General features: G+C 41.5%; 1 protein-coding gene and 1 non-coding gene across 2 annotated transcripts in view; both read left to right on the forward strand.

The window, feature by feature from the left end:
• LOC104023792 (bifunctional heparan sulfate N-deacetylase/N-sulfotransferase 3) overlaps nucleotides 1–9,588 on the forward strand; it is a 65,176-nt gene extending 55,588 nt beyond the window's left edge. Inside the window, exons 10-15 of the mRNA XM_075708762.1 lie at nucleotides 63–233; nucleotides 4,908–5,017; nucleotides 5,621–5,723; nucleotides 6,931–7,041; nucleotide 7,558; nucleotides 9,521–9,588. Coding sequence (XP_075564877.1) covers nucleotides 63–233; nucleotides 4,908–5,017; nucleotides 5,621–5,723; nucleotides 6,931–7,041; nucleotide 7,558; nucleotides 9,521–9,588 — 564 coding nt within the window. The remainder of the gene's footprint in view (nucleotides 1–62; nucleotides 234–4,907; nucleotides 5,018–5,620; nucleotides 5,724–6,930; nucleotides 7,042–7,557; nucleotides 7,559–9,520) is intronic.
• Nucleotides 9,589–14,543: 4,955 nt separating this feature from the next.
• On the forward strand, nucleotides 14,544–14,674 carry LOC142593501 (small nucleolar RNA SNORA24). The gene has a single exon (XR_012831030.1). It is a non-coding gene; the product is annotated as a small nucleolar RNA SNORA24 (small nucleolar RNA).
• The last annotated feature ends 898 nt before the right edge of the window (nucleotides 14,675–15,572 follow it).

Raw genomic sequence — 15,572 nt, forward strand, 5'->3', positions numbered from 1 at the left:
TTTGTCGTATTTTACCAACTTTTGTGGTCTGTAAAGTTCCAGCAATGTAACTTCTTTTACAGCATCAGCGATCACATGAAGATCCTGCAGCTCTAAAATTCAGCTTCTATCAGGTGATCACAGCTGGACCTCGGGCACCATCTGAGCTTAGAGCTCTCCAAAAGAGATGCCTAGCACCTGGATGGTATGCTACCCATATTGAAAGATGGCTAACTTACTTCCCACCTTATCAGGTGAATAAGACTGTAACTTGACATCCTAATCTTAGAGATATATATGTATAATAACCTAGAAGATTACCTTTGTAAAAGTCTTGCCTACTGAATACTGATCCTCAGGGTTATCCTAGATATACTAGAGCATGTTTTAAGACATTGATTGTGATTCTTCATAGCGGTGTTTTAAGTAGTTGGTTGACATTGCTAGGGATGTCATGTCTTAGCACCTTACAGCTGGGAGCTGCTCCTGCAAAACAAATCAGAACAATGATCTGGAAACTCAAGAAATGTCACTGCTGCTCCTTGAACTCTCTTGTACCCTGAACTGTCTTTAACTTGCAGCTGTTTTTCATTTGCTCATGCTTCATCACTCTATGTCTGGCTCTTTGTCAGTAATGTTGAGGAAAAGAGAACCAGGCATGCAGTGCTTTGTCGTCTTTTTAACATCAGATGGTCCATCAGGTTTCCCAAAAGAAAAATTGCAGGACAATAAAGGGAAGCTGCTCAATAATATTTGTCTGCTCTGAGTGGTAGCAAGTATCAGCTAGCATCTAGGAAAGTCAGGTGGGATATTGCCCTCCCTGCATGGGTTGAGAAGATTTTTGGTGTCTGAACACTCTGGGGTGTAAAAAAGTACCTTTTCCATCTAAAATGAGGATTACCACACGGAAATGGATGTGACCTAGTTTTTGTAACACCTTAATATTTAAACGCATCAGTGTCTTCACCCACTTCTTGGTCCTTTCATGCAGAGATTTCCCACTGTGTCAACCTCCTTAGGCTATGATTGTAGTAGTCAATAACCTTGAACCTCTTCAAGTGTTCAGACACTGTCCCACTGCTGTCCATACTGCTTGATTTTTAACACACTTCTGGCACAGTTTGGATCCATAGCAAAGAGCATCTTGCCAAGCAGTTCCAGAGCACAGTTAGAAAGATAACATGAACCATTACCATTGGGGAGTGTGGACACAACCAATTTGGTTTTGCAGGTGCGAGAGTTTAGCAACATGGATCCAGGTCATCCTGTGCCATTTGGCCTTCAGACCAGAAAGCTGTCTCTTATTTGTTCTACTTAGCAGTATAGATAAAGCCTTTGTGTACATCAGTGTGTTTGCCATCTCAGGCATCACCAGTTTTTTAGGTGAATTCATGTTTTGCCAAACATGACTTTTCTGTAACTGTCAAAGCACTGTGTCTCTTTTGCACACTTTGTTTTTGGAAATTCCTCACACATTGTTGCCCATAACAGTGCATCCACATATCGGAGCCTCTGTTGGGACTTACTCATGCACTGAAACAGTTTGGTGTGTTGGCAGTCCTGATCATCTACATTGGTATCTGTCACTGATCCTGAATCCTCAACATATTCCTTGTGTTAAGACCAGATTCTCGGTGTGTCTTTGAGCCTCAAAGGGTGTGTGCTTATGGACCCATGGGTTTCAGTACAGGTGGCACGTAAGCAACCTGAAAATTGGATTTTCCTGCAAGTTTCTGTTGGCATATAACATACAAATCATTAGCCTCCTTCTGGCCCTGTGTAAGATCAAGCCTCAAAAGATGCACATCCTGAGCCTTGAACATCATGTGATATACAAGACCAGGCAGACAATATCACATGATCAGTATCTCCATGGTAGATTTATTTCTGGAATGGATTTTTCTGACATTAGCAGTGTGTCTGGCACTACTCCCCACCCAACATTTAAAGATTGCTTTAGTTGAGGGAGGTTGGCTGCAATCTGAACCTTCTGTTTATCCAGGACTCGCTTAGCTGAGACAAGTTGGCTGGAGTCTGTACCTTCTGTTTTCCCAGAGTATGCCAAGAAAGCTCTGATGCATCTAGTTGGTGTTATTCTCTGCATATTCTGTTTTGGGCCAGCGTTGCAGACTTCATGAGATAGACAATACTGTAATATCATGATAGTCATACAAAATTCTCTACATTATATTTTCGTTAGCTTTTCTCCAAAAGTAACCCATGAATATTGAACAATATGCATTGTCATACAGATTTTTGCCAGATTTTACATGCCACAATGACAGAGAAGAACCAGACCTGGTAGCCTTATGTTTTCTCTGTAAAAGTACTAGGGATTAACTTGCTTTGCAAAAGCAACGGTATACAGTAGACCATATCCAAACTAGTTAGCAAATTCAAGGAACTGCTGAAGCATAAAACAGTTACATAAGGCAGAACTAAAATCAGCTCAGCTTAAAAGTACAGCCTTATTTAGAAAATGAAAGCCTTCCTTCACCAAAAGAGCTCTCACCCAGACTAGCTAAGGCTATCTATAATTTTCAGTGCTGTATAGATTTCGGGGTCTCTACACTTGTGAATGAATTGAAGTCTTAACGTCCATTTTGAAGTCAGCAGGCATACAGTAAGTGGTAGAAGTAGCAACACGAATAGGTAAGGTTCCCCTTTTTATTAGAAAAGTGGTAACAGCACACTTGTCTTACATGGTAAGAATTTGCAAATCTCTGAGTAATCTCAGAGTACTTTGCAAATTTGGAGTTCAGATGTTTAGGGTTTTGATTGACTTAATTCATCATCTCGTAAATCATACAAAAAGTCCTCTTTTGTCTGGCCACCAATACAGTTCCTGAGAAGTTCAGGAAGCTGATGTCTCTTAAGTTAGTTTCCTGCCTATAACTCATTGCTTCAGTGCAGTCATACAGAATAAAAGAGGACCTAGCATGATGAACTTCCTCATGAGCCAAAAGATACGCTCATGCGCCAGCTCTGTAGGAAATCAAGCTGATTTTGCAACAGCCATCGTTAAATGGCCAGTCAAGCTGAAGGACTCAGGCTGTTCCTAAGCTGTTCTCTTCTCCAGACTGTCTCTCTTGCTCCTCTCCCACCATGGTGACTTTTAGACACAAAGGAACTCGTGTATAGTGGGAGAGCAGGGACTTAATCTCTTCAGCTGTCAGAAATATTACAGTAAAATGATCAATACACTGTAAAGTGTTTCAAAATACTTCATCTATAGTATATTCATTATACATGAAGTTATCCACTTTGTAAAGATTACACTATTTAATTTTTCCACCTCGCCAATACATGAAATGCCTTAGATTTTGAGGAATTTCATGAAATTACATCTTCCTGAGATCAGGATATGAATAAATCGGTACATGTAAGGAAAAACTTTGCCTCAGTTCCTCACAACCTCCCTGAAGGTTGGGAGGGAGCATTTTTTGTTACCTGTTCCCTGAAAATGTCAGGAATTGGCATGAATTTCCCCTGGTAAAACTTCTTATGTGTCTTTTTTGGGGTGGCAGAAGTGGGAATGGCACAGATATTTATCTCTATGTGTTTTTTAAATAGTGAAGAATAAAGCCCTCACTCCTTTTGTTTCAGATGGAAATATCCCCCATTTGGGGTGTTTTGTGACCTCTGTGCTGTGAAGCACTGAAGGCCTGTTTTCAAATTTTACATCTTAGGAAAGTAGCAAGTTCATTTTTGGACTCCGGCAGTCATCATGCATCTGATTGCAAAGACTTCTGGAATGAGCTACTGCTTTCTGAACAGCCTGATACTTCCACTAATCCACATCTCTAAATCCACATGCTATATATAGGTAATTGTAAAGACTGATCTTCCAGAAGAAAAGATATTTTCTCCCTTTTGATTATGCTCTGAAACCTCATAGTCTTGGAAACCTCTAAGTTTCATCCAATCCTGGAAGCAATTCGTATGATTTCAGCCTCTCTGCTTGCATGGAAGTGTAAAAACCAGCTTCAGCACTGCTTGCAGAAGGAGGTTGTTGAACCATCTGCAAGTCTATTTCCTCCCTCCTTTTCCTCACTAAAGCAAGATGGGAAAAGTAGAGGTGTCTCTGTGACAGGAAATGAATTCTTGACTAATCCATTTGGGGACCTTGCTTCTCTTCCAACAGTCACAAAGACCCAAACTTCCTGCACCATTAGTGGGTCATTTGGGCATGATACCACATTTAATAACATTCTCAGGTAGTGTCTGTTTCCCTGAAGATTCACCTCCAGGTGAAAGGGGGGTGGCCCTGTCCGAAGTAGCCTGCTGTGAGTGTGTATGTGGTCAAGCACTTGAAAAGAAGAAAAAGAAATTATCTACCAGTACCTGGCTTTCTTAGCGATGCATTGCACTCTGTATCTGTCTATATCCCTGCCTTAAGGTCCTCGTAACATCTGCCTTTGTTCATATTCTTAAAGAAGTTTTTTTCATACAATTATGTATCGTTGTATGGGTTTAGAAGTAAGGCATTTCACCTAACATCTACATACCGGTTTCTGTCTTTCTGGTCATTTCCAGTGACAAGCTTTTCAACATTACTGTAACATATACGTATATGATTGTGTCTATGAGAATTATAGGTTATTTCTCTGGACATTAATACCTTTTTCCCTTGGCTGGACAAATCTCATCAATTTCCTGCCAGTATTTCTTATCTTTCTAGATCCTTCACTGCTATTTCTCTGTTGTCATAACAGCTTCCAATTTCATATCATTTCAGATTTAATTAACATGCTATTTACCCTGCTCCCAGGTCATTAATGATGATGACAATTAAAACCGGACCACTTACCATTCTCTGGGGCAGTACTCTCCATATAATGAGTGAGTTTGACAGAGGTGGAAGTTTCAGTTTGAAGCTTGAAATAATGAATTTTAAATTAAACTTCCATTTATTTTATTTGTTGTAGTTGCTAATTATTGATGGACAGCAGCTGAGAACTGACCCGTCTACCGTAATGGATGAAGTACAGAAATTTCTGGGAGTCTCTCCTCATTATAATTACTCTGAAGCCCTAACGTGAGTTAATTTGTCATAATTTTCACATGTTCCTACATTCCTAAAATACTGGTTAGTCTGCAAGTAAGCTCACTGCAAAATAAAGGCTCTCATACTTCTCCTTTGAGCTGTCAGTAGGATGTATTCTTCAATGTCTGCAAAGAACAGAATTCAGGGTTAGATTTTCTGTGAATCATCCACTGAGCCACTTGATGTGGAGCTTGACTGTTACAGAAATAGACCTCTGACAAACGGACAAAGTAAGTATTGCTTTGTGAGAATTGCATATGAATTTTGGATGAATCAAAAGGAATTTTATTTCCAAAAGTGGACCATAGAATGCTGACATGCATAAACAGAAAGGAAAGAGAATTAGTTGCTCTTTATTTTTGACATTAGCTGCAAGACAGATTCAACGGTATCAGTCAGGAGCATAACATCCACTCTGTACATCATAAATAGCCATGTACACAAATCCTTTGGATTCTGACATTTAGATTTGGTTGCCCTTCAAATAAGTCTGATAACCTTAAGTTTACTCTTTTGAGTATTCAGTCTAAACTTGGGAGGTGCATCCTCCTTGCAGTATCTCACGGCCTTTACACTGCAAAATATTTGTTTCAGGTTCGATTCACATAAAGGTTTCTGGTGTCAGCTCCTGGAAGAAGGGAAAACAAAGTGTCTTGGAAAGAGCAAAGGTAGAAAATACCCTCCTATGGATTCTGAGGTAAACCATTATGCTCATTGGCGTTATCCAGGGATTCAGTTGCCACGTATGGGACGCCACATAGGCAAAATCATAAGCAGGGAGAGAAGACAAAATTCAGTAGGTGTTAATTATTTGACTACCTTTCCCTGCAAATGAAATGTTTAATGTAGCTGTGGAGTGCATAGATGCTTTCAGTTCTTTATTTCAAATGTGAAGAATTTAAGTCATTAAAAAAACAACTTTTACAGCTTGGCATGCCTTAGAAAAACAAACTTGGCACCCCTGAAATTCCCTTGGAAACCTGTCCCCTTTGCCTAAGTGACATAAGCAGCAGAGGATCCACACTGCATGTTTTTTGTTCAGTCATGATCAGATACGTGTATTTGGGTCTGGTGCCTTGTCTTTGAGAGTAGTTAGACCATGACAAGTAATGCAGACTCTCATATAATCCAGTTTTAAGAGAGGTTAGGTTCTGTTTCTATGAATTTTATAAATACCTTCCCCAGACAAATGCTCAAATGAAGAAATTTCCTTTAACCCAAATGCTGTAGCCTGTACCCAAGGGCAGTTTAGTCTCCTAGCTGTAACTTTTATGTTTATTCTGCCCTGTATTCCCATTTCATTTAACCTAACTAAAACACAAATAAAAACTTACAGTTTGAACAGCAGGAAATATTAACGTGGCAAGTAAGGCGGGATTTTTTTCTCACAGGACTTAAATTATAAGTAACTTTACATCAATAGAATCATATTGATGTAAAATCATTGAGTGAGAAGGCTTTTGGCCAGAGACAAGACAAGACTGTGTTTATTGCTGTGTTTTTCAACTCTAAATACTTCTGAAAATGGGGTTACTAATTGATACATGCCTACATACAAAGATATTTCAGAAGCTTTGGTTTCAATCACACTTCAGTAAATTCAAAGTAACTATACCAGCTTCAGTGCAATTCTTAATTTACATGACTGAGAGTAGAATCAGGTCCCTTGCTTTGACTTCCGTGTTCATTTTGGACAACCTTTGTTTCTCTTGAAATGATCTTTACAGTTCAGCTCCTAACTGAAGAGCTTAAACTTGCATGCAGTAGATAGCATAAAACAATATAAATTGCATAAGAGAAAGTAAAGTTTTGACACAGGTAAAACAAACTTTGAAACCTAGAATTCACAGCAACTGCAGTACAGCATTTTATTAAACAAAAATATCTCCTCTTGTATCCATCAGTGCAGGGCTTTTCTGTCAAGCTACTACAGAGATCACAATGTGGAACTCTCAAAACTCCTACACAAATTGGGACAACCCCTGCCATCGTGGCTGAGACAGGAGCTACAGAAAGTAAGATAGCATTGAAAAAAAGGCTTTTTGAAATCTCGCTTCCACGCTTCAGTCATCATACCTAAAGTCTCCAGTAGCTACCAGAAGGTCTTGTAAGATATACCTCTTCAGAAAAGAGTAAAAGATAGAAATTATTTCCATATGCTGGCATGTGGATTGTGAAAATACATGTGTTTCTTAGAGCTCTGGTTGGCCAAATCTTTCTCATAACCATTTCTGGGCCTGTGGACTTGTGGACTACTGTGCACATATGTGGAAGTTATTTGCAACTGGTATAAGCTTCAGAGATACGGTGACCTGTCCGATTTCACGGTAAATATTTACATTTTTATATATCAGTTTAAAAGTATTGTGTCTCATGTAGGTTTTGTAGCCCATTGTTAGACCACTGACAGTTTTTCTTACTATTTGATTATTGTCTTGCATAAAATAAGAAGACTTAATGTAGCACAAAATGCCAAGTGTACTTCTGCCTTTGGAATCAGCTTGCTAATACCCAAAGTATATACTAACAAGGGTGAGAAGTATAGTTACCATATATGATTTAGCTGTGCACAGCAACAAAATACACGGAGCAAAGTCTGGAAGCCACAGGCAAAAGCAGTGTAGAAAAAACCAAACACACACACAAAAAACATTACCTGTGATTACAGCCTGTAACAACAAACCCTTACAATGTGGTAAGGGCCTTTGTCCATAATTAACTATGTCTGATTTTTTACTGACTGAAATGGCAAAATACAGAATATAGCCATTAGCTGAACAGAAATTTGATTGGACACGTGAAGCACAAAAGTTGCAGTATAATCCTTATGAGCAGTATTATATTTCAGGAATTGTGAACCAAACTGAAGCAGTGCAATGAACAGGCTTTCACTCCTGGCTTCTGTGAGCAGCCAGATCCGGATAGTGCACTCTGGGCTTACATTGCTGTGAATCAGGAGTGACTCCACTGAAATGAATGAAAAACTCAAAAAGAGCAAAACCAGATCCATACTTAGATTGCCTTAATGTGCACCACTATTTTTTGCTTAATTTATTTGCCTTCAGTCTATGCTTTGTGTATTCCAAGATCCCTCGACCTGATCAAAATTGTGGCATCTTTCAGTAACCTTCAGTTTACATCAGCTGCAAAAATCTGTCAGATTTCCAGATGAAAATACTGGTTCTGGTTCCATCTGGTTCCAGATATTTTAAAGATGTTTGGCATTAAATATTAGGAATAAGCTTTAGGGGGAAAAAAATGAACACAGTGTGTAATCATGGTAGAAAATTACCCTCTAATCGTGGAAAACACAAATATCCAGCCTTACATTTACGTGGTACATTTCAGTGATACATCTCACAATGCATCAGTTTAGATGTGAGATAAAGTCTAATTCATAGTACTTAAAAATTGAGAAAGAAGATCAATGAACGCTTCAGCTGAGTATGGTCTCAATGCTTCTCCACTGAACTTTGGCTCTGAGTGTTTCTAAAGGCATGAAGAGGTAGTGAAAACAAAAGAGAACTACGGTACTAAATGCAATGCTCTTTACAGTAGCTCTGTAATGTTATCATAATTTGTTTTAGGGCAAATGGTTAAAAAAATGCATCAAATAGTAGAAAAACTTTCTATGTCTCAGTGCTGTTTTACGACATTTATGTAATCATATACTTTAACTTTCAAGGTAATGCAATGGAAACCAGTCTGTTATTCCCTAAGTAGAAAACAGATGTTGAGATCCTTACTGTACCTCTAGCTGGTAATCTTTATTATTTATTGATTTTTCTCTGTGTAATACCCGGTTTTGATAGGCCTGTAAAGAAAAAATCTAGACAAATTTGCTGTATATAACAATATTCTTTACGCAGCACATTTTTGCTAAGGGAATATGCATGAAAAATGATGAGGACTTACTAGAGTAGACATTTTTTAAGATGAACCTCTTTATTATTTATTAGACAGAATGAGGATTTTCATTCAACTTTAAATATTCACTTTAAATATTCCACTGTCATATGGATTTGTCCCAAAAGCTGACTTGTCTTAAAATACTTCTCATTTGATAAAAGAAACACTCTGGATTCTGGACACCTCTAAAAGCAAATACTCTGCATGCTATGGACAGCTCATGCGTCCTGCAAGCATCTATATGGATTTGTTACAACTAAATTGAATAACTGGAGAAAATACCTGGGGTTTTCATCCTGGCATGATTGATTTTACCCTTGACATAACCTGACGTAACATTACTGACATATTTTTTAGAAGTCCACAGGATTGCACAAAGCTCCTGTCTTGTGCATTTCTGCCTCAGTTACTCCATGTTTTTCAGAGCAGCAGTTACAAAATAGAAAAAAATAGGAAAAACTGTGGGCGCTATCAAGTACCTGAAGTTTTTACGGTGAGAGGACCCTCTGCGCACAAACTGAGTGCCTCCTATGTGCGGGAGGGGTGGGCTTCAGCCACATTCATAGTTTGTTTTTTGTTTTCAAGAACTCCCTTTCTGTATTCTTTCTCTGGGAAATCAAGGCCCCCGCAGAACGAGAATGAGTGGGCAGTGAAGGACAGAGTGGTGATGGGGACATGCACATTGGTCGCATTGTCCCTCCAGAAATTTTACAACAGACAAGGTGACACGTCTCAGATCTGTGGACTACTTCTGTGAAGTCCTCTCTGAGGTCCGGCAAGGAGCCTCCTACAGCTGTTGGTGATCTGGTAAAACAGCCCAGCTGCAGTCACCACGTAGCGCTGGGAGGATGAGTCCCCCACAGGCACCGCCTTGGCCGTGGCTGGACTAGGCTAGGCTTGGCAGCTAAACACAAAGCTCATCCTCCAGGAAGGAATGCCATGGTGACCCTCAAGTCCTGATGAGGAACAGCAGGGTGGAGCTCTTGTATCGTCCCAGTGCCCTTCCTAAGGGAGGGAACTGGGAACAAAATGAATGAGTTCCTAGGGAAACCTTCAGCGGATTCCTGTGGTAACTTTACCTGAGTTGATACTGTGAACCAAGTAGCTTGACCTGGAACTGCACATCTGAAAGAGCGTGATCTTGAATCTGCGTAAGTCCAAGCTCCTGTTGAGATGCAGCTGTTAAGCACTAGCATCTTTAGAAAAGGTGCTGCGGGATTAGCTTCTTGTACACTAGGCGGGCTAGTCTCAGACACAAAAGCGATGGAGAAGTAAAGGCAGACTGCTGGTGCTCTTCGCAGTTCTGAATTTCTGATGTTTGCTTATTACTTGTTTATACAAAGATGATACGAAGCCACTTTTTTTTTTTTTTCTCCAGAACTATTCTATTTAAATATGTTCTTACATTTAACAGGAGACTTTAAAAAACTGAATGACTTTTAATGTGCAGTCAACTTGGTGAAGAATGAAGAGTCTGAGCAAAGCATGCAGACAACAGCTAGATGTGTTATCCCCCAAATCATAGGATGCACATGAGTACAGCTCAATAAGCAAGTCATACAACATGAATTATCTGACAAAGTTTAACCTCTTCTATTCACAGCTTACCTACAATCAGTGTTTGATTTCCAGAGATAGACTATCAATAATAACATTCTTAAAAAATACTGATTCATTACAACCCATTCATATTTGGTAGTCGAAGTCAGGTGTTTTATTGTGGATGGTAACACAGCCATGGTTTCTGTTCCCCTGGCAGATAACTGCACAAGCAATTTCTTTAACAAATGCTTGATTATGGGAGCTTCACCTTTATTTTCATAAATATGATTCTGAAATTTGCTTTCTGCAGACATCTGTGCCATTAAAAAATCAATGTGTGATTATGAGCAGAAAGTGACCGTTAGGGGGGGTGTAAACACAGAGCCTGATATGAAATCCCTTAATTATTTGAGCAAACATTCCTGAAAATACTGTGATATTTTCCCAGTTCCACTTGTGCAGAAAGAATTAGTTTCAATGATTTGCAGACTATCTTGTACAGAATATCCTTTTTCATTGCTTAAAAATGTGAAACTTCCTCAGGAAGAAATTAAATAGATATTTCAATGTTTATAGATGTAATACTCTTGTCATTCACATTGAATGAAAATTGCTGGAAACATTTTTCTCAAAGTTTTTTAAAATAAAAAATAGATATTATTCTGATAGTGGCATGGTATCTGAAGTGCAACAATAAACTCTGATAAGAAAATGTAGTGCTGTGTGGAAGTGATTTTTATGTTCACAAAAGTTGTCCTTTTCCAGGTTTGTTAGCAGCTATTGCAGCTTGACACTGAGCTACAACACAGTCCAGGAGCACGGGAGCAGCATGAAATGTTTTCAGAAATGAAAAATATTGCTTATTCTCCCTGTGAGTGAATATTACTGCTTTATGCAGCTGCTTGTTTTCCTGCTTTTGCTTCCTGCTTACTTTTTATTTCTTGTGCCAGAAATTGCTAATGTGCTATAGAAACATTTCCAGAGCTTGCTGGTTTTAAGATAACAAGCAGACTTTATTCAAATTATTTGCCTTTGGGGATTCATTAGTTGTGCCAATGTATCAGCCTACACAGACATGAGAAGACCTTTCTTAGGAGAAGCCTCTAAAGATGGTATGAATGTCCAAAGGAAAATTCACTGTTGTCAACAAATTCAGAACAGAATAGAAAAGTGTACTATCTAGCTGGGCAAAAGCTGCTTAATATCTTCATAGAGGTGTAGAAAATAGGAAACCTATGTTAACAAAATATTCCGTTCGTTACAGAGAAATGATGCAACCTGTAATTTAGAAGTCTAAGCTTCTTTTACAATACCCATCTCTCTAATCTCTAAGAATAACGGAAGTGGAACACTAAAGTAATAACAGAAAGGTACTCAGCAAAGGGAAAAGATCCTTGCTGCAAATAACATCTGCCTGACCTCTGTCTCCAATTTATCTGCTTTCATTTTAATGTTTCTTTTCAGTTCTTCCAATCCCAAAATTCTTAGAGCTCAAAGACAAAAGACACTTTTTTATCTCTGTGGACCGCATCGATGAAGAAAGTACAACAGTCAGCATCAAAGGACAAATCACAGGAACAGGAAAGTAATTAACAGCTGAAACCTGAATGGAGGAGGAATTTAGACAAGGGTGATAGATTTGAAAAGCATATAGTGAGCTTGAGTCTTCACTGCTCTGTTTTCTTACTGTCACTTCTTTCTTTTTTAATACAATGTTTTCTTTCCTCACTTCCCTTTTTCTGTTCCGATCCTCTCTTTCTCTTGAGAAATTCAGATGGGAAATAAGGCTCGTGTACTTTTAATTGCTCAGGTGTCTGCCTGGGAGAGCCATCAGTCTAGTAGCACAAGGTCGCTGTCGGATCTCTTCCAAAAGGTATGACATGGAAGTGGCCTGTTTCAGCCATGGTGTAGGGGCTTGGTTCAGAATTACTACTTCAAACCCTATAACCTGTGTTATTCAGGAGATCAGAGGATTGGGCTCCTTTGCCTGAAAAGAAATCTTACTATTGTCTCCTCAGTTATCAAGACTGCCTGTCCTATTAAGTCTCCCAGTTAAAGCTCCTTTCTTCAGCTAAAATCTGAACCAATTTACTCTTGTACAAAACAACCCCCAAACAAAAACAGGAAAACATTTTTTGCATAACTTTTTATGCAAACACAGTACATTCATTTTAAGTTTTAGAACTCTGGAAAGAAAACGTTATGAGCTAAAGGCAGGAGCCAGCTCTCTTACGCACATGGCAGAGTGGGAAATAAAATTCCTGAACACAAACAGTGCAAGGTAAGAAGAGCTGAAGTGTAGCTTACGGCACAGGTAGGACTGTAGGGGATGGTAGGACTGTAATTTGTCCCGCACTTTTGTACAATCCTAGCAGCAGTTTCATTATTCTACAATACTGCCTGGTAGTCATATATTTGAAGCAGTAGTAGTACATCATCATTATCTGAAAATGATGAAAGACACCTAACGTGACAGAGATGCCTTAAAGAATTTCCTATCTTTTGCATGGAAAAAAAAAAAGGTGAGAAATGTGGATACTAGAATATGAGGCAAAAGGCAGCTTCCTGCACTACGCTAGTCATCGCTTCCAGCCTCTTCTTCAACCTCTCCTTAACGATTCAAATACAAAGTCATCCCGCTGTAGCTGGTTGAGCCAGATTTTCAGTCCCCTGGCTGTGTCAGTTCACTGGCACCTGGCCTGCAAAAGCCAAAATCGCCTGCCTCGTCTTCCCAGTACGCCCATGCACAGGATACAAACTCACCTTTGAGGTGCGGCTTTTGCCGGAGCAGCTTTTGCAGCCTGTGCCCGGCCTTTAAACTGCCCTGCCCTGCACTGAGGATGACTGTAATAACACTTACATTAAGATGCTTAGGAAGCATTTCTTTACTGAGAGGGCGGTCAAACCCTGGAACAGGCTTCCCGGGGAGGCGGCTGGTGCCCCAAGCCCGTCGGCGTTCCGGAGGCACATGGACAGTGATGCCTGGGCTTCGGGTCAGCCCCGGAGTGGTCAGGAGTTGGACTGGTGATCGTTGTAGGGCCCTTCCAACTGAAATAGCCTGTTCTATCCCATTCTGTCCTCTGCTGTTCTAATGAAAAATGAGGGTATGGGAATTTGGCCAGCATTAACCAGATACACTTGCCTGTATGGACTGGAAAAGGGAAATTACCCGTGTTTACCTAAAGGGATGGCTGCACTTTTCTAGCACATCTTTCACGACCTCTTCTTCCTTCTTAGTCCGTGGTTATTAAATAACAAATAGTAGTGTTTTAGCATTTAACGCCCATCTTATGACTTGACCGAGCATACATACGTCTCTATACATACGTACATGTATCTCTGTATACGTACAGAAAGCGGCATCAGTGTCCAGAGCGGCTGAAGAGAACTGCAGCCTCTTTCCGTGGATCCCTCAGCCCCTTTGCTCCTGGGGATGCTACTCAGTAGCTTCAGAAAGGACCAGAAAGCAAAAGAAAAGGTTTCGATCCTATTTGCAGTCAGCCCTCACCCGCATTGCCACCGCACCTCCCTGTAGCACTCAAGCCAGCTTCCCCTTGTGCTCGGGCTCCGCCCTTCGCCCCGCCCCTCCGCCCTTCGCCCCGCCCACTGGGCGGGTCCCGCCCCTTGGCACCGCTGAGGTCCTGGCGGTGCGCGCGGCGGCGGTCTCGTGGCGCGGGGCCTCCGGAGCCGCTGGCTTCGGGCGCTGCTGGCGGCCGTTGGCGGGGCGGCCGTTGGCGGGGCGGCCGTTGGCGGGGCGGCGGGCGGGGGAGGAGGCGGAGGAGGCAGTCGCGGTCCGGGGGGCTGGTGCGGCCGTGAGGCACAGCCGTGAGGCGCAGCCGTGAGGCGCGGCGGCGCGACCTTCTCCACAGGCGCGGTTGGGCCCGAGCGGAGCCGGCGGGGCAGAGGAGCGGAGCGAGCAGCAGGTGGGCCCCGTGGCGAGGTGGGCGGCGGGTGGGAGCTGTTAGGCGGCGGCGGCGCGGCCGGGGCCGGGGTGAGGGAGAGAGGGAAGGAGGGAAAATGGCGGCCGCCACGTGGCGGGGCTGGGGCGGGGGGGGGGGGGAGGGTGATCCATGACTCCATGGGGGCTGCCGCCCGTGGCTGTCCCCCTTCCTAGGCATGGAAGAGCAGTTCCTTGCTAATTGGCAAAACTTCTACCCTCTTGTGGGTATTAGTCGTTGACTGTAGTAAGGAACAGGCCGAGTCCACCGAGGTGTGCGGCGGCGTGGGATTGGCCGTCTCCCCCCTTTCCCCCTTTTGTGGTGTTCCTTTGCTTTTCTCCCTTTTTTCCTCAATTAGTGGTTAGAGCTCAGGTTTTGAACGTTTTTTGGGTTTATTTTTTTCCCCTTCAGAAGCTGAAAGTACGGAGACGCATTGCTTGGCGTTGAAGCTCCTCCCCTCCAAAAGGTACGTGACTGAGAGTGTGTTATGTAATAAGCTCTTGGAAGTGAGGGTTTGGGCGGGAATAATTTAGGTTTGGCGACTAAACTACTGAGACTGGCCTGTTGAAACCAAGGTATATAGGCTTGGCGTTTCGGTTTTAAGGCATGTTTTGTTTGTGCGTGTGTTTTATTGACAGAAAAATATAACTGAGTGCCTAAGTCAGTGTGACTAGGAAGAGTTGGGCTTGGGTGTAGATGTATTAGATATGCTAGGAACTGGGATAAAACGCACATTGTCAGACGCACATTGTCAGTACTGTTGCCTGCCAAACTGCAGGCATCCGAATCCACAGATTGCTGGGGGATGTCTGCATGAGGAATGTCTTTCTTAATAAACATGTTTCTGATTCAATGAAGTGAGCACTAAGAATAATCTGCAACTGCAGGAGTGGAGGGGGATGTCAAGTTTATACTAATTGCTTTGTTTCAGAGCAGTTTACAACTCCTAGGAGGGCATCATACTGTTCAGTGATGTTTGCTGTCTTGTATGTGTTTCCAGTAGCAATATTAAACTGCCTCAAACTTGTTTTTACAGGGGAAAAACACTCTTGAGTTGTGATGACGGGAGAAGATGGGGCTAAATTCCACAAGTGAATTGTAGAAGTAGCTGTGACTAGAACTTTTAATTTTTACTTAGGGTAGGGTGGATCTGTCTC

This window comes from Pelecanus crispus, chromosome 4 (genome assembly GCF_030463565.1).
Source record: "Pelecanus crispus isolate bPelCri1 chromosome 4, bPelCri1.pri, whole genome shotgun sequence".
NCBI lineage: Eukaryota > Metazoa > Chordata > Aves > Pelecaniformes > Pelecanidae > Pelecanus > Pelecanus crispus.